Raw genomic sequence first — 19058 nt, 5'->3', positions numbered from 1 at the left:
CTATAATTTTGTTTATATTGAGGTATTTTTTTAAAATCTTTGTTTACACAAAAATTAATCAGAAAATTTATACAAAAGGTTAAAGAATCAAAATGTTGGATATTAAAACGTAAATGCAATTTTAATGTGCTAATAAATATCGCAACAAAAATTAATTTTTGATTATCCAATTAAAATAATAAAAAAAATTATTATTTCGCAATTAAAAATTAAAGGTGGCATTATCTTAATCATGCCGATGAAAGTAATTGGAAAATTTTCAAAGTAAAATTTTCTTTAGAAAGACGTTTATTATGATCTTGTTGCGATATAGGCATGATGCCAAATTTTCAAAAGAGATCAAGATAAAAAGGCCATATTATGGCCTTTTTATTTATATGTTTATTATGTGTGTGATGAACAAGAAACGAAATCATATGAATTATATTTATTTGATAATGTTCTCTTTATTTATTTATTTTTCTCGATACTATAATATTTATACTAATTTATCAAAAGCTCCAGTTTTTTACGACAAATAAAATATAAATGATGTCACACAGATAGTTTCTAGAAATTCTTACAGAAATCTAAGGAATGATGTTTTTGCGCATATTTCGGTTTGCGAATTAATATTCTGATATATACAAGATAGCGCGATTACAGATTTAGATCTCCATTTTATCGATGATAGTTTCGCTACAGTACTTGCCAACTGCGTTATACGTTAAAGAATGAAGATAATGGATGCGTTGGCGTATTGTTGGCTGCCAAATGATATAAACATTGACAAATTTATGAATTTTATTTGCATCGATGTGCATCGAAATGAATAGGATTATATTTCAACATGCGTAAAACTAAAAGACAATGAAGTACAGTAAGCGACTCCGTTACGCTAGTAGCGTTAAACTATCTTCCTTTGGTTGCGCAATGCAAGATTAAATATATTCACGTGTGAAAAAGCTTCATTAAAAATATTTATACAAATCCTACTATTGTGATACAAATATATTGCATCACATTTTAATTAATAAAAAAATATACATATATATATTTATAAATTAAATGGAGTAAATATCATACGATGATCTTTCTTTGCATCTCTCATGTATCTGTTCACTTGTGCAAAAGATTCTGCAGAATCGATTAATATTTGCCAGTTTTTCAAAACTTGGACACTTCATTCGGAACAGCTGATCGCTGTCATCGTCGTCATCAGCAAAGTGTGTGACGGATAACAAAACTTACAATCCAAAAAGAAAATGACAGTAGGGGACGAAGAAGAAGAGTAAAAAAGGAATAATAACAGAGAGAGGGGAAGGAGACAACACGGTTGTTTCAAGTTCGAAGTTTTGATATGCAAAAATATATAAAACGTATTAACACTCGCGTAAAGTGGATGCAGAGACGCGAGATGAAGAGGAGAGAGAGCGTTAGACTCGGATTTTATTTTGGTCAGTGACTACCTTTGCGTAACGGGAAACGAGATTGGTCCGGGCACGAGGCGTATACGCGTCGCGACGCCGCACGTCGCGGCGCTCAGCGTCGAGCAAAGATAGTTGCGCCTAAAATGGCTCACGGTAACGTGATCCCCATCCGAATGCAAAAATACGATTCTGTGTTCGTAACGTAAGAGTGTACGTTACCTTACGTCTCGTTCGCCTCCTTCGCGGCCCCTTCGCGGCTTTCGTGGATCGCGAAGCGAACGATGCGTAGCTGCACATAACAAAAATGATGAGTTTTAATCATGAAGGCATTAATTCATTAGCCTAATAAATTAATTAAAATTAAATGTGAATTCAGAAGGCTCTCTCTCTCTCTCTCTCTCTCTCTCCCTCTATATGATAAATTTTGCTTTAGAGGTAATCTCTGTGATTTGTAGAGACGCAAGCCATTTAGAGAGCAGTATCCATTAAAATCACACACACACATGAAATGATATTTTTATATTAATAAATTATATTAATAAATTTAATTTCACTCTTATATTTTTTTATCACTCAGGAAAAAATATGTAACTATTAGTCATCTTTGAAAAATCTCCCATTCATCAAACGAAAGTATATGTATGCTCGTCGTATTGAAATCGTTCTATATATTCGGTTTTTATGCGTATACGCATATCTTCCTTGTTGATGTATAATTCTTCTGTCGTACTTTCCAATTAGGGTAGAACGAATCGAGGAAACGAACCGTTGACGCCGTTTTTTTTCCTGTCGCCGTTACGCGCGATGACGACGCCGTACTTTTTCATTAAGTTATGTCTACATCAGGACGCACCGTAATTTAAACCAATTTACTCATTAGTCCGAAAGCAGCCCATTACAAATAGCATAAAGGAGTTTATATAGTTCTGTGACCCGAAAACAATCGAATCGAATACATACACAATTTTACATAAATTTGTTTTATTATTTTGATAATTTTAATATTCGCCTTATTTACTTAAAACTGGGTTAAAATTGAAACTTTTTATTTTTTCCGCAGTTCAAGGGGAGATCGTAACGCAAACGATGCCAACGGTACCAGTGTAAGTCATCATGATATACTTAATCATTATATTTTTAACGGAAATATAATTGTTATTTTAATGTGATTTTTTGGTGCAGATTTACCGGTAAACCTGGCGATCCATCACCGCCAATTTTCGAGCGAATCTTTAAAAATGCGAGATTCGCGCAGGGTGGCAACGCGATCTTCGAAGGCTGCGTCCGAGGTAATCCAAAACCAACGGTTTCTTGGACGCATAAAGGAATACCGTTGCTAGAATCACGAAAGATTCGTATGTCCTATGACGAATATACTGGAATTGTCACCCTCCAAATTAATCAGATTGGTCCAGGGGACGAGGGCGAGTACACGTGTAGTGCAAAGAATCAATATGGTGAGATTTCTTTCGTCCGAAAATTTAATTTTCATTCTTAGATATATTTTTTCTTTTTATTTTTCTCTGAACATTTTAATAGAATAAATCGATATTAAAATAAAACGATGAGACAATCGTTTTCTTCATTTTCCAGGCGAAGCAATTTGCTCAGTTTACATACAACCAGAAGGATTCGGTCCTCCAGCGCAACAGCTGGCGGATAGTTATAAAAAGGAATTTACGCAAAGCACTCAGCTGAGCGAGCAGAAAATGCAAACCGGCAGTCAAGTCTTCCAACAACGCAGTTATCAACAAACAATGGATAAACGAAGTTACGTCAATGGCACAACTACGAGCATCGAAGATTTTAAGGTGTTATAATTAGATTCTTTGCTTTCTTTGATAGAATAACGATGTTTAAACTAACACTTTGTACTCTTTCAATGCATAGGTTGATACCTTCGAATACAGATTATTGCGCGAATCGGAGTTTCGCGAATCGATTACTCGCCGTTTTGTGGGTGAAATTGATTTGCAAATTTCTACGACAGTTGATCGTACCTTAGGACCAGTTGCCCCTCCGCAAATCACTCAGAAACCGAGAAATTCAAAACTCATCGAAGGATCGGATGCTGTCTTCACTGCAAAAATAACCGGCAATCCTAAACCGAGAGTGAGTTTATCTCGAAAGAGCATTACATAAGTATTATATATTATATTTAATTTTACTATTCAATTTTACTATTTTATTATTTAATTCTATAATTATTTCTCTCTTCGATATTTTTTATAACTACTATTTAATACAACGTTAAATTAAAAATTACTTATGCTCATATGTTGCTGCAGTTAACATGGTTCAAGAACGGCCAGAGAATCCGAGATTCCCAACGCGTGGAGACGAGTTATTCGAATCAACAGGCTACCTTACGCATCCGAGTCGCCCTGCCGGAAGATAGCGGTCATTATACATTACTGTCTGAAAATCCTCAAGGTTGCACCGTTAGCTCCGCTTACCTGGCAATTGAATCCAGCGATCAAGTAGATCAAGTTCCCTATCAAGCGCATCAAAGAGAATTTATTAAGACTCAACAAGTGGAATCGACCGAATCTATTGATTCTAGCAAGGTTCTGCCACCGAATTTTGTTCGCACCATCACGGACAGAGAAGCTACCGAAGGCAAGATGACGCGGTATGTCTCGACTTTTTATCTTTTTAATTTTTCTTTTAGCCAGAAATATTAACGAGTTATGTATTACTTTCAGATTTGACTGTCGCGTAACTGGTCGTCCGTATCCCGAAGTCACTTGGTATATAAATGGTCAACAAGTCGTCAATGACATGACTCATAAAATCCTTGTAAATGAATCCGGTAACAATTCATTGATGATTACGAATGTGAGTCGTACCGATGCCGGAATAGTAACATGCATTGCTCGGAATAAAGCTGGCGAAACTTCCTGTCAATGCAATTTGAATGTTATCGAGAAGGAGCAGGTAATCGCCCCGAAATTTGTCGAACGTTTCGTTACGACAAGCGTGAAGGAAGGAGAACCCGTTGTCTTTATGGCACGCGCAGTCGGCACGCCGATTCCACGCATCACGTGGCAAAAGGTATTATTTTCAAGTTCTATTATTCATTGTATTAATTACAAATTATTCTGACACCGATGACTTTCGATAGGACGGCGTACCGATAACGCCTAGCCCCGAAATTCGTCTATCGAGCGATGGCAGCGGAACCTCGACCTTGGATATTCCATGCGCCAAGTTCTCCGATGCAGCCTGGTACCAATGCACCGCTCAAAACATAGCCGGTTCCACCGCGACACGAGCGCGGCTCTTCGTCGAGACGCCAAAAGGAACGGCCCCGGAACCAAGACGCCTGAACTTACCCCGACCAACGAAAGTCATCGAACCAGAGTAAGAGACTCTTCGGGATTAACAAATTAATCGATATTTTCCATTGTTTTCTTTAAATTCTTTCATTATGTGTGACTTATACATAATGCGCTTATAATAAGAAAATAAAATGACGTGAATAAACGTTTGTAGACCAGCGCCTGGCCCCGAAGTGATTTATTTAAGACACGTGGAACGTGCCAAGCCTTACTTGCCACCTCCTGAAGAAGATAAAATTTATCCGCCGCCACGTTTCATTATACCCTTAAAGGATGTTCATCAAATCGAAGGTGGACGAATTCACTTCGAGGCCAGAATCGAACCGGTGGGCGATCCCACGATGAGGGTGGAGTGGTATGTCAATGGCAAAGCACTCGATGCGAGTAAGTATAACATTTATATCATCGATTAGAGTGTCGAATCAATTTAATTCATGATGCATTTGCAGGTTCCCGGGCGACTTCCATCTTCCGATTCGGTTTTATCTCACTCGATCTCATTAGCATCGTTCTTCAAGATAGCGGCGAATATTTGTGCCGTGTCGTGAGCTCTACCGGAGTCGCCGATTCTCGAGCCACCCTCAGCGTAACCCGTAAGTGTAAAAAGTACTTTATTTGCAATTGTTATTCGCGTTATAAGCTAATTTTTTAAGTCTTAAATTCTCGTTTATTAGCACGCGCAACAATTGAACAAGCGAGCCAATACCCCGACAGTCTCCAGTACATCCAGCAGCTCGAGGATTACAGCAAGTACCAAAGGCAGGAGAGCGTGGAGGAGACCTCTTCACAGCGGCCGGTTTTCATCCGCCCGCTCCAGGATCTTGGTGAGCTACAGGAAGGTCGAAACGCCCATTTCGAGGCGCAATTGACGCCTGTTAGCGACCCCACCATGAAAGTGGAGTGGTACAAGGATGGAAAACCAATCACAGCCAGTGAGTATCGACATCCGGAGAAACACGATGAAACTATTAAAAATAAAATTGAGAAAGATATTTTAATATTAAAATTTTTATATTAAAGTATTAATATTATTATCGTTGTTTAGGTTCGAGAATCACTAGCATCTTCAACTTCGGTTACGTCTCACTCAATATAATGCACCTACGGGCTGAAGATGCAGGTTCTTATACCGTTAGAGCTGTGAACCGCTTGGGAGAGGCCATCGGCTCCGCGTCTCTCCGTGTCTTTGGTGAGTTATAATTATGACAAATAATTATGTTTAGCGGTATTTCTTCATTATTATTCCCAGATATGAAAATTAATTTTGAAATGATTGCATAGCGCGAACAAGCGTAACAACAGACTTGGGTATCCCCGAGCAACTGAGATACATCGAGGCTGCCGAGGAATTGGAAGCGTATCAACAGGCGATGCATCAAAAATATGTGCAGGAACAGCCTGAACCGAGCAGCCCACCGGAATTTAAATCGCCTATTAAAGATCAGAGCAGCATACGAGAAGGCGGATTTGCTCATTTTGAAGCGCGCCTCGAACCAGTCGGTGACGCCGATCTTCGTGTCGAGTGGCTCAAGGATGGACGACCTGTAGAAGCTAGTGAGTAACGTAATTCGATTCGCGTAAACGTACATTAAGTCATTAAGTCTATAATATATTCATGAGACGTTCTCGAAATTAGGTTCTCGAATTACAACCTTCTTCAATTTCGGTTACGTGGCGCTGACTATAAAATATGTAACGATACACGATGTCGGCGTATACACTTGCCGAGCTTACAACAGGGCTGGCGAGGCTCATACTACCGCTCAATTAAGCGTAATTAGTAAGAATGATATTATTTACGATAGCCAGCATCCTACCGGTCTTCAAAAAATTCAATCTCTCGAGGATTCGAGCAGATACTCGCGACAGATTCAGGAAGAAACGCAGATTACGCAGACACCACGATTCTTAGGCACTCTTAAAGGCACGAATAAGATCGTGGAGGGTCAACGAGCGCACTTTGAGGCGCGCGTGGAACCTCAAAGCGATCTAAGCATGAAGATCGAGTGGTATCACAACGGCAAACCTATCACTGCTGCTAATAGAATTCAGACGTATCACGATTTTGGATACGTCGCCATTGACATTCTTCAGGTTCGATCCGAAGACGCTGGCACGTATACCGTTGTGGCTAGAAACTCTAGCGGAGAAGCTCGTTTATCTGCCACCATGACCGTAGAAAGTAAGATATACAACTAATATTATTTATACAGCTGAAAGCTCGGATAAAAGTTGCAAAAATAATAAATTAATAAATTTTATTAATTTTTGCAGCGCGTTCTAGCATAGATACTAGCAGCATGCATCGCGGCACCTATGAGAAGACTCAACGCTTAGAAGAATCCAAGTTCATCGAGCCGCATTATCATATCGAAGAAATCTCCAAATCAAAACCGATATTTATCCAACCGTTGAGTGATCCTAAACCGGTTAGCGAGGGCAAGAATATTCATTTGGAGTGTCGTTTGGAACCGATGGGCGATCCAACGATGAGAGTCGAATGGTTCCAAAACGGACGGCCGGTCACGGTTGGCTCCAGATTCAGGACTTATTACGATTTCGGATTCGTCGCCCTCGACATAGTGCACGCCACTGTTTACGATTCCGGCGAATATACTGTCAGAGCTACCAATCATCTGGGTACCGCGCATACCTCTGCTTGCGTGAGGGTCATCGGAAGATCTGATGTTGTCACCGAAACGCAGAACGAACAATCTCTCGAACAGATACAAATGTTGGAGGATTCATCGAGGTTCGCTTTTATTTAGTATATTGTAAATCATGCAATTTACTTGTGTGTGTATTATTATCCTTATTTTTTGTTTTATTTTTCTCATATAGATATCGCAAAACTCAACAAGAAGAAGTTACTGTGATGCAAGCACCTCAGTTTACTCGACCTTTGCACAACATCGAAACAGTAGAACTGACCAATGTTCATCTCGAATGTCGTCTACAGCCGGTCGGTGACGTGACCATGAAAGTCGAGTGGTTCGTCAACGGTCGACCGGTTAAAACTGGCCATCGATTTAGACCATCTTACGAATTTGATTACGTGGCTTTAGATATTCTCGGCGTTTATCCTGAAGATTCTGGCGTATACACTTGCCAGGCTAGAAATCAGCTCGGCGAAGCAGTTACTTCGTGTTCCGTAAGAGTACACGCAAAGAAGGATTTACTTTTGGAATCTCAACATCCCGAGGGATTGGAAAGGATACAATATTTGGAGGATGCTTCGCGATATAAGAGACACGAACTCGTCGACGAGGTTGTAAATGTGAAGCCGAAATTTATTACGAAACCGAAGAACCAGGAAAATCTTCGAGAAGGGCATCACGCTCATTTCGAGTGTAAATTGGAGCCGGTAACGGATTCGAATTTAAAGGTCGAATGGTTCAAGAATGGCCGTCCAGTAACGATAGGTAATTTATTATTCTTATCGCTTTAATTTACAATAGCAACAAATACATGTTCACATCATTATCCAATTGTGTTTCTTAATTTTATCAACAGAAAGTTCATCCGTTGAATATATTATATTTAATAAATATATTATATTTAATATCTTGTGCAAATAAATTTACAGGACATCGTTTCCGTCCGATTCATGACTTTGGTTACGTTGCATTGGACGTAATTGATCTGATTGCTGAGGATTCTGGAACTTACACGTGTCGTGCCGTTAATCTGGTAGGCAGCGACGAAGTAAGCTGCATCTTAACATGTCGCTCGGGCGCACAAATCTTGACGGACACGCAAAATGAGCTTGGACTTGAACAGATTCATTATCTCGAAGATAGATCCAAATATCAAAGACAAGAGGTTATTGAAGAAACCACTACTCAGGCGCCCATTTTCACGACTTCGTTAAACAATGTCGAGATAAAAGAAGGTCAACGAGCGCATTTCGAGTGCAGATTAATTCCAGTGTCCGATACAACGATGAAAATTGAATGGTTCCACAATAATAAACCGGTGAAAGCGGGCTCGAGATTTATCGAAACGAACAGCTTTGGTTTCGTCGCTCTCGATATTATGTATGCATATCCCGAAGATTCTGGAACATATACTTGCAGAGCTAAGAATATTATTGGCGAAGCTATCACTTCTGCAACTGCTATCGTTCACTGTAAGCTCTTGATTATTTTCAAATTTATTCAATCAATAATTAATTTCAACACCAATAATGAAATTAATTCATTATCTGTTATCCACAGCCAAAAAGTCAATCTATACAGAGACTCAAAATGAGGAAACACTTCAACGTCTTCGCACTTTGGAGGACACGTCTCGTCATCAACGCAAAACAACAACCGAGGAAATTATTACGCAAGCTCCTGTCTTCACGTTACCGATAAAAGATCTCCGTGTTGCTGAAAATCAGGCAGCGCATTTCGAAGCACGTGTCATCCCGGTTGGAGATCCCAAACTCAAAGTGGAGTGGCTGCGTAATGGAGTTCCTATTTCAGCCTGTAAATATCCAACGTCTTGTAATATTAAAAAATGTTAATCTATATATAATGAAATTCCTTAAAAATATATTCTTTATTATTTTTTACTTTTAAAGCAAATCGTGTAACGACTATGCATGACTTTGGATACGTTGCCTTAAACATGAAATACGTCAATCCCGAAGATTCAGGCACTTATACGTGTCGTGCGACAAACGAGCTCGGGGAAGCGGTTACTTCAGCAACACTATTTGTTCAATGTAAGTATAAACTTAATATAAACTCAATTACAATTCAGTACAACATATGATATATATATATATATATATATATATATATATATATATATTTTACACAATATGCAAATTAATTACGAAATATAATTGACAGTACTTATACAAATTACGCAAATTTTCTCGACATTAATTATTAATTACACGCTATAATTTTGCTATTAAACTAAAATGGTGTTTGAGATATATAACAAACCGCTATATAACACTGCTGATTGTATATTTTTATATTTTATTATTGCTTTGATGTTTTATTTCGCTAAACTTATTTGTTACTATTTGCAAATAAGTATCTACTCGTATGCAATATATCGCAATTTGACTGAGAATTTTTGTTGTTTTACAAAAACATTGAATTATATGCAATTTCCCTTTATACACGACTCGTACACAACTACACGAATTCTTCTAAAATGCAGCCAAGGCAGCCTTGCAGTTTGAATCACAACACGAAAGCGCTTTATCGAAACTCCAAGCCTTGGAAGATACCTCGAAATATCAACGTCGAGAAGAAGAAGAGATCATAGTAAAAGAAAAGCCGTCCTTTACGGTCCAGTTGAATGGACCTACCAGTCTAGTCGAAGGTCAAAGCGCACACTATGAGTGTCGCATAGAACCTTATCCTGATCCCAACATGAAGGTGGAGTGGTTCCATAATGGTAAACCATTATCCACCGGTCACAGGTATAGAACTACCTGCGACTTTGGATTTGCATCGTTGGATGTGTTGACCGTATATGCCGAGGATTCGGGCACGTATACTTGCCAGGCCACCAATAAATTGGGATCGGCAAGAAGTTCGATTAATCTCGACGTGAAATGTGAGTACAAAAACGCGTTTTTTGCGTGTCAAGTATTTCGTAGTTGTCCATTTCATGATATTTCCCCTGCTTTACATACACGTACATACAACAGAGCATTAACTTTCTTACATTTATCATTTTTTCTTACATAATTTATAAACACTTTAAATTTATCATTTTATCTACAATCATCACAATTTAAAAATTATAATTTTCACATTAGAAAGCCGTAATTCTTTGCTTCATTTATATTTCGCATTTTGTTTCCTTCTTCGTTTTGTTACATCGAATAAAAATCACCTTTTAGCTCGAGCATCGATTATTCGCGACACACAGCATGAGACCGCATTGAAGAAGATACAATATCTTGAGGACGATTCGAGATATAAGCGCATAATCGAAGAAGATACAATTATCGCCGAGAAGCCTGCTTTCGGACGACCTTTGAAAAATATTGAACATTTACCGGAAGGCAAAAACGCTCATCTCGAAGCTACATTGACTCCCGTAAATGATCCAACGATGGTCGTTGAATGGTTCAGAGACGGACGTCCGATTCCTCAGGGACATAAATTTAAAACGACCTACGACTTTGGATATGTCGCTCTCGATATTCTTTACGCTTATCCCGAAGACTCGGGTACTTACATGTGTAAAGCGAGGAATGCGGTCGGCGAGGCTGTTACTACGTGTGTGATCAGCGTAGATTGTAAGTGATATTTTATCCATTTTTATAAAAGAACTATTATTTTAGCGAATGCGCCCGTTATATAATATAAATATTTGATATAAATTTTTTAAACAAATGAGAGAAAAAAGTGCGAAACAATCTTTCTCTTTCTCAAAATTGATAAGTGTGTAAACAAATTTTTAAATAAATTATTAATTTAATTAATATAAAAAAATGATGGTATAATTATCAATTATTTTGATTTATGCAAATAGCAAAACAAGGCTTATATCTTGACACGTTGGATGTTCAACGTTTGCAAAAGATTCGAGAGTTGGAAAGTGTCGAAATCAAAGAAGAAGTTGAAAAAGAGGTTATTCATCAAAAACCTGTCTTCTTAACACCGCTAAACAATCTGGATCATCTCAAGGAAGGCGAGCACGCTCATTTGGAATGTCGCGTGGAGCCAATTAACGATCCGAATTTGAAAATTGAATGGTATATTCATGAATAAGAAAAAGCATAAAAATTTAAAATATATTAAGGGATCAATTCAATTGATTAATTCATTAAATGTTCTTGACATTTAACAGGTTCGTCAATGGAGTCGCAATTAAAACTGGTCATCGCTTCCGCACTACACACGATTTTGGTTACGTGGCTCTCGATATTTTGTATATCTATCCCGAAGATTCCGGTACTTATATGTGCAAAGCAACCAATTTGGCCGGCGAAGCCGTTAATACCTGTACTATTAAAGTCAGCTGTAAGTATAAAGTCTCATGTTAATTTAAGATATTGATTTTGTGTTAATTATCAGCAAGAAACATACAATATCCGAAGTCTAAATTCGTATCCATGAAAAATTTGAAAACATGCGTCGGCGTTAATCAAATTAATCAACGAAAAAGAGGCTATTTATTAAATAGATGATACCACTTTTATAAAGAAAAGTTTTGTTAAAATGATCATTAATTCTTGGACAAGCTTGGACGAATTCTTTCATGGAAAATATTATATTATGCTTCGAAAAAAACGCAGGAGGACTCAAGAAATATTAAATCTTGCAGTATCCATATTTATTATAGAATTGAATTTATTTTATTCTAAAAAGCGTACACATAAAAAATTGCTAATACTAAAAATATAATTATAGAGAGAAACAACAAACTAGATACGAATCTTTTTTATTTTAGCACGACGAAGTATTCTTCTGGACACTCAACATCCGGATGGTTTAGAAAAGATTCGAGAATTAGAAGCCCAGGGTCATCCCGCACGATTGGAAATTGAGGAACCGCCCGTGACACCGCCGAGATTTGTCACCGAACTTAGAGTTAGTACTAATTATATTAATATAATGCAATTATATGTATATATAATGTTTCTTAAATATAATAGTCAGTGTGTGAATAGTTGTTAGAGACTAATAATTAAAAAAATATAATAAATAAAATATTTTTTATAGGGCACGACTGAAGTATACGAAGGGCAAACCGCTCATTTCGAATGCCAAGTGGAACCTCTGCACGACGCTAATCTGAGAATTGAATTCTTCCACAATGGCAAACCTTTACCATCAGCGGCGCGTTTCCACGTGACCTTCGATTTCGGATACGTGGCATTAGATATCGGTCACGCCGTACCCGAAGACGCAGGGCAATACTCTGTTCGTGCGATCAACGCGCTAGGACAATGCGTATCGTCCATCGAGCTCAAGGTAATCCCACGAGACAGTATTATTTTGGATTCTCAACGACCCGAGGGAATGGACAAGATCCGGGAGCTTGAAGCTCAACAACCGTGGAAACGACCGGATGTTCCGGAGCCTCAAACTCGGCAGCGGCCTGTCTTCACTCAACCGTTGCAAAATATCGATGGTATCTCCGAAGGTCACACTGCGCACTTCGAATGCAGACTTATACCCGTGGGTGATCCCATGCTCAAAGTGGAATGGTTTAGAAACGAAGTGCCTCTAGAGACAAGTAAGAATCAGAGACTTTTAATGCAAAACATTGTTGATTGCATGAATATATTATGCGTATAACACATTTGTTTTTTTACCACTCAAGATTAATATTTCCCATGATATTTTTTGTAGGTTCGCGAATTACGAAAGTACATGATTTCGGCTACGTATCCCTGGACATCTCTCACGTACGTGACGAAGACGAAGGCGTTTACATGTGTCGCGCCTCTAATCCGTTGGGTGAAGCGGTTACAACGGCTTCGATGAAGATTAAAAGTGAGTGTCTGATTTTATTTCGTTATTTAATATATCAAGATAAATTTGATATAATTATGTAAATTTAATTTATCCATTTACAGCCAAGGCCAGTATACAATTGGATACTCAGCATCCGGAGGCACAACGTAGAATCGCTCAGTTGGAAGCCAAGGAAGTCGGACGACCGGAGGAGCCGGAAAAGGTCTTCGATAAACCGATTTTCACGCAATTATTAACCGGACCAACAGAACTTTGGGAAGGACAATTGGCTAGATATGAATGCAGAGTCGTTCCTGTCGGCGATGCGAGTTTAAAATTCGAATGGTACATGAATGGAGTCGAATTAAAAATGGGTAAGAAAATAATAAATTATTTTATAATAAATTATTATTAATATTCTAATATATTATAATATGATTAATACAAATATCTGATATTTAAATATTTAATAAAATTATTGGCTATCATTATTTAGGTTCACGCTTTCACGTAAATCACGACTTTGGATACGTAACGCTAGACATTTTGAAAGTTATCCCCGAAGATTCTGGCGTTTACACCTGCAAAGCGATCAACAACGCAGGTGAGGCGGTTTCGTCGATTTCCCTGAAAGTAAAAGCGCGTTCAGCTATCGCTTCCGAGAGCATACAAGCGGACGCATGGCAGAAGATTCAATTGAAGGAAGCGGAAATGAATAAAGTGCCAGAAATGTTTATCGATACGACACCACAACAGGCACCAGTTTTCACCAAGCATCTTGAAAGCTTCGATAAACTAGTAGAGGGTCAACGTGTTTATTTAGAAGCTCAAGTGGAGCCGCGAGCGGATCCAAACTTGAGAGTAGAATGGTTTAAAAATGGAATACCTTTACAGACTGGAACTAGACTTCGTAGTACGTTCGACTTCGGTCTGGTAACATTATCGATCAACGGCTTGAGACCCGATGACTCCGCAATTTATACTTGCAAAGCGACTAATCTTCTGGGAGAGGCTGTATCAACTTGTAGCTTGAAAATTGCCGATCGTCACTGGTTATTGGGAGATACTTTACATCCGGATGCTTTGCCGAAAATTGATGCCTTGGAACAGCCTCAGATAATTTCTACTGAACAACCGGAACCGATTTACGAAGAACCCGTCTTTATCACTCATTTGAATAACGTAGAATGCTTCGAAGGCGATAACGCTCACTTTGAATGCAATGTAGAACCATCGAAGGATCCTACTATGAAAATTGAATGGTTCTTGAACAGTAAACCTTTACCGACCGGTGCAAGATTTAAGAGCACTTATGACTTCGGCTACGTGGCTCTAGATTTGACTCACGCTTATGAAGAAGATTCTGGCGTAATCACCGTAAAAGCTACAAATTCGAAAGGAAGCGCGCAGACATCAGGTACTTTGAAATGCACCAGCAAGCAAAATATCTATCTGCAGACGCAACATCCGCAAGGGGAAGCCGGATTTGAGAAGGTGAAAGAAGCAGAAGATGCTTATCAGTCGAAATATAGGAGACCGGAGGAAGGTCCTGAACACGAATATCCTAAACCGATCTGGACGGTACCACTTATGCCTGAATTTAAATTGGGAGAATCTGAACCATTACATTTGGAAGGGCAAGTCGAACCGAAAGATGATCCCAATTTAAAAATCGAATGGTACTTTAACGGGAAACCTTTAGAACATGGTTCGCGCTTTAAAATGACTAGCGATTTTGGATTTGTTACTTTAGATTTAACGGATGTTTACGAGCGCGATTCCGGCATTTACACTTGCAAGGCTTATAATAAAGCAGGCGAAGCTTTTACATCAACGACGATTTATTGCTCCACAAAGGAAAATATCATTGAAAAATCGCAACATCCCAAAGGTAAAGAAGGTCTTGAAGCGATCCAAGATCTGGAGGAATCTTTGAAACGACAAGAAGGAATTCCAGCAGGAGAAGAGGAAGGTCAACCGCCAATGTTTACATCACAATTTGAGAATCTAACTAATCTATCGGAAGGAGAGATCGCTCACTTTGAAGCATCTCTCATTCCTACTGGTGATCAAACCATGGTAGTCGAATGGTTTTATAATGGCAAAGCGTTAGAAGCCAGTCATCGCACGAGGACCGTTTACGCTTTCGGCATGGTTGTTCTTGAAGTTCTTGGAACGAAAATAGAAGATTCGGGCACTTATACCTGTAGAGCCACCAACAAATGGGGTAAAGCAGAGATTAGCGTAGAGCTCGAGTGCATCGACAAGTCTAAAGGACAGAAACCTAAATTCACAACGCATATACAGTCTTTGGAGGGTCTGAAAGATGGTCAATCGGCTCACTTTGAATGTACTCTCATCCCGGTTGGAGATCCTCACATGAAAGTTGAATGGTTCCACAATGGAAAACCACTACGGCATTCCTCGCGTTTCAAGATGGTTTCTGATTTTGGCTTTGTAGTTATGGATATCGCCGGAGTGATGTCTCATGACACTGGTGAATACGTTTGCAAAGCTAGCAACAAGTACGGCGAGGATTATACAAAAGCTACGATCAAGTGCTTCGGTAAAAGCGGAGTTTATTTGGATTCTCTACAGCCAGATTCACTCGCTAGAATACGGGAACTCGAGAGTTTTACCGGAGAACAAGCGACTACTCCTACAACTCCCGTCGCCGAGCCACCGAAATTCATCACGCAAATCGTTGATATTACGAAACTTGTAGAGGGACAGTCCGCACATTTCGAGGCTAGACTAACTCCGATAAATGATCCCGATTTAAAGGTCGAGTGGTATTATAATGGCAAAAAACTTCCTCACGGCCATCGATATCGTACCTTCCACGATTTTGGTATCGTTATCCTGGACATACTTTATTGTTACGAAGAGAATTCTGGAGTTTACGAGTGCAGAGCCGTCAACAAATACGGCGAAGATTCTACGAAAGCATCACTCAAATGCTTCTCCAAGGCTAATCTTATTTTGGAGTCACAACTTCCGAAAGGCATGGAAGGCGGTCTAGAGAAAATTCAAAATCTCGAAGATTCGATGATACGTACGAGAGACGAAAAAACTGTAGAAGAACGTGGCAAGGCTCCAATGTTCACTGTACCTTTAAGTAATATCGATGGTCTACGTGAGGGGGAGAGCGCGCATTTCGAGGCACGATTAATACCTACAGACGATCCAAAATTAAAGGCGAGTGTTAAAATTATTTTAATTCTGGTTTATATATTATGGCTGTGTACATATATGCATTACACATTATATATATATTTTATCATTATTATATTATATTTTATTGATTTTTTATACACAGGTCGAATGGTTCTGGAACGGTAAACCATTGCGAACGGGATCTCGTTTCCGCACTTTCTGCGATTTTGGTTTCGTCATTTTGGAAATTTCTCCCATCTATCCTGAGGACTCGGGCGAATATAGTTGTAGAGCGACAAATGATTACGGTGAGGCAGTGACAACGTGCACTATGAAATGTACGGGCAAACGTAGTATTATTTTGGAGTCTCAGCTACCCAAAGGAATGGAAAGTACGATTGATAAGATCGCTGAATTAGAAGGCCTCGGAACCGTTCCGGGTCAAGTTAGTCCTGAGGATGACACCGGGAGACCGCCAGAATTTATTACGACCCCTTCAGATCTGACTTTAACTGAAAATTCTCTTGCTCACTTTGAATGTCGACTGCAACCGATTAATGATTCTAGTATGAGAGTCGAATGGTTTCACAACGGCAAGCCTCTTCTCGCTGGTACTAGAATCAAGACGATTCACGACTTTGGTTTCGTTATTCTGGAAGTTGCAAATTGTTATCAACGTGATTCCGGTCTATACACTTGTAAAGCCACCAATCGCCACGGGGAAGCCACGGTATCGTGTAAACTTCAAGTTCGCGGACGTCAAGGTATTATCTTGGAGCCTCAGTTGCCGAGCAATTTCAAGAGCGGTACGGAAAGCATTCAGAAATTGGAGGAGTCTTTATATAAGAGAGATGAGATTCTAGCGGAGGAAGAAGCACCGAATCCACCAAGATTCACCGTCGAACTTAAAGACATCGAAGTTGAAGAAGCTGGACCGAGTCACTTCGATTGCAGAGTCGAGCCTGTAGGTGATTCTAGTATGCGCATCGATTGGTTCCACAACGGCCGGCCTTTCGCGACCGGCTCTCGAGTTCATCAGATTAATGATTTCGGGTTTATATCGTTGGATATGTCGTATACATACGCGCGAGACAGCGGCGAATACGTTTGCAGAGCCACCAATAAATGGGGGTCCGCTACCACTAAGGCCACCATCACTTGCAAATGTAAGTTATGCAATTACCAGATTTTTAAGACATTTCTAAATTAATATATTTTCATATTTTAAAACTCGCTTTATATTATTATAATATATAATAATAATTTTTTTGCAGCCAAGAAAACGATAGATTTCGATTCTCAATTGCCATCGGGAATGAGCGGCGAGAAGCTGAAAGAACTCGAGCGAGGTCCAGTATCTCAAGCTCCCGCGGAAGAAGCACCGCGACAACCACCCCATTTCATCACGCAAATTCAATCAGCAACCATCGATGAGGGTGAACCGGTCAGATTCGAATGCCGTGTGGAGCCCAAGGACGATCCTAATTTACGCATCGAATGGTATAGAAATAGTAAATTGATACCCGCTGGGCATAGATACAGAACAGTATACGATATGGGATTCGTATCGATGGATATCTTGTACGTCTATCCCGAGGATTCCGGTGAATACGTTTGCAAGGCCGTCAACGATCTCGGAGAAGACACTACTCGAGCTGCCATATCTTGCAAAAGTACGATTTTTATTTCTGTACATTTTCTATTTTACCCAGATTAATTTATTAAAGATTAATTTATTAAAATGGATTCATATTAAATTTCTATTTCACAGAATTACCAAGCATTATTTTGCAAAATCAAGTACCTAAGGGTATGAAAAAATCCGAGGCCTTGATGCAGATGGAAGCGACAATTAAAAAATATACGTCGGAAATTCATTTAACCGAGGACGATTTATATGACGCGGACAAAAAACAGCCGCCTCGCTTCGTCACGCAGATTCAAGATCAGACCGAGCTCGTTGAAATGAATAGCACCAAATTCGAATGCCAATTAGCACCCGTGGGCGATCCAAATATGAAGGTCGAATGGTTCTTCAATGGAAAACCATTACCTCACAAGAATAGATTCACACCTATCTATGACTTTGGCTATGTAGCGATGAACTTTGGTTGGGTCTATCCAGAAGACAGTGGCGAGTATTTGTGCAGAGCTACGAATCTTTATGGAATGGACGAGACCAGAGCTATAATTAGAACCGCGGGAAAACCTGGAATTATCTACGAATCTCAGCTTCCAAAAGGCATGAAGAGCATTGAGAAGATCAGAGAAATGGAAGCAGCATGGCAAATGTAAGATTTTATTTTGCATATTATTCGTATATATAAGATAATTTCTTCTAACAATAAGGATAAAAGAATACATGCATAGTAAGATGCGTAGCATTTATTTTTATGTATATTTTGAATTATTATTTATATTCAAGAAAGATAAGATAAATTGTTTCCCGAATAAAAGTTAAAGAGATATATTTGCCTATAATTGATTTGAAAATTGTTACGGCAACACGAAACGAGCACTGTTTAAAAAATTACTCGGATTTTGCAGTGTACCTGAAGAGGAAGGTGAAGAAGAGAAAGTACGTTCGGCGCCTGTTTTCGTGAGCAAACCAGAAGCGGTAACCGTTGAAGAAGGCGACTGGTCCAGATTTTGCTGTCGAGTTACTGGATATCCGAAGCCTCGAGTTATGTGGATCATCAATGGTCACACAGTAGTTAATGTGAGTTTCC

At 39.1% G+C, this 19058-nt stretch overlaps 1 protein-coding gene across 10 annotated transcripts in view; it reads left to right on the top strand.

The window, feature by feature from the left end:
• LOC105251526 (titin) overlaps positions 1-19058 on the top strand; it is an 83889-nt gene that overhangs the window by 1115 nt on the left and 63716 nt on the right. For 8 of the 10 annotated variants that reach the window (XM_025413330.1, XM_025413329.1, XM_025413326.1 and 5 more), the window contains exons 2-32: positions 2470-2512; positions 2592-2866; positions 3003-3220; positions 3300-3521; positions 3698-4041; positions 4115-4463; positions 4534-4772; positions 4905-5134; positions 5200-5343; positions 5425-5682; positions 5796-5939; positions 6032-6304; positions 6387-6932; positions 7025-7502; positions 7592-8172; positions 8337-8879; positions 8968-9222; positions 9318-9461; positions 9914-10315; positions 10605-11006; positions 11243-11465; positions 11561-11733; positions 12164-12303; positions 12436-12952; positions 13069-13212; positions 13296-13547; positions 13670-16371; positions 16493-17495; positions 17604-18002; positions 18101-18620; positions 18877-19048. In XM_025413330.1, coding sequence (XP_025269115.1) covers positions 2470-2512; positions 2592-2866; positions 3003-3220; positions 3300-3521; positions 3698-4041; positions 4115-4463; positions 4534-4772; positions 4905-5134; positions 5200-5343; positions 5425-5682; positions 5796-5939; positions 6032-6304; positions 6387-6932; positions 7025-7502; positions 7592-8172; positions 8337-8879; positions 8968-9222; positions 9318-9461; positions 9914-10315; positions 10605-11006; positions 11243-11465; positions 11561-11733; positions 12164-12303; positions 12436-12952; positions 13069-13212; positions 13296-13547; positions 13670-16371; positions 16493-17495; positions 17604-18002; positions 18101-18620; positions 18877-19048 — 12335 coding nt within the window. The remainder of the gene's footprint in view (positions 1-2469; positions 2513-2591; positions 2867-3002; positions 3221-3299; positions 3522-3697; positions 4042-4114; positions 4464-4533; positions 4773-4904; positions 5135-5199; positions 5344-5424; positions 5683-5795; positions 5940-6031; positions 6305-6386; positions 6933-7024; positions 7503-7591; positions 8173-8336; positions 8880-8967; positions 9223-9317; positions 9462-9913; positions 10316-10604; positions 11007-11242; positions 11466-11560; positions 11734-12163; positions 12304-12435; positions 12953-13068; positions 13213-13295; positions 13548-13669; positions 16372-16492; positions 17496-17603; positions 18003-18100; positions 18621-18876; positions 19049-19058) is intronic. The other 2 variants (XM_025413327.1, XM_025413328.1) reach the window with 2 other exon arrangements.

This window comes from Camponotus floridanus, unplaced genomic scaffold (assembly GCF_003227725.1).
Source record: "Camponotus floridanus strain SB8 unplaced genomic scaffold, Cflo_v7.5 scaffold65, whole genome shotgun sequence".
Classification (NCBI taxonomy): Eukaryota; Metazoa; Arthropoda; class Insecta; order Hymenoptera; family Formicidae; genus Camponotus; species Camponotus floridanus.
This window is presented reverse-complemented; position numbering and strand designations above follow the sequence as displayed.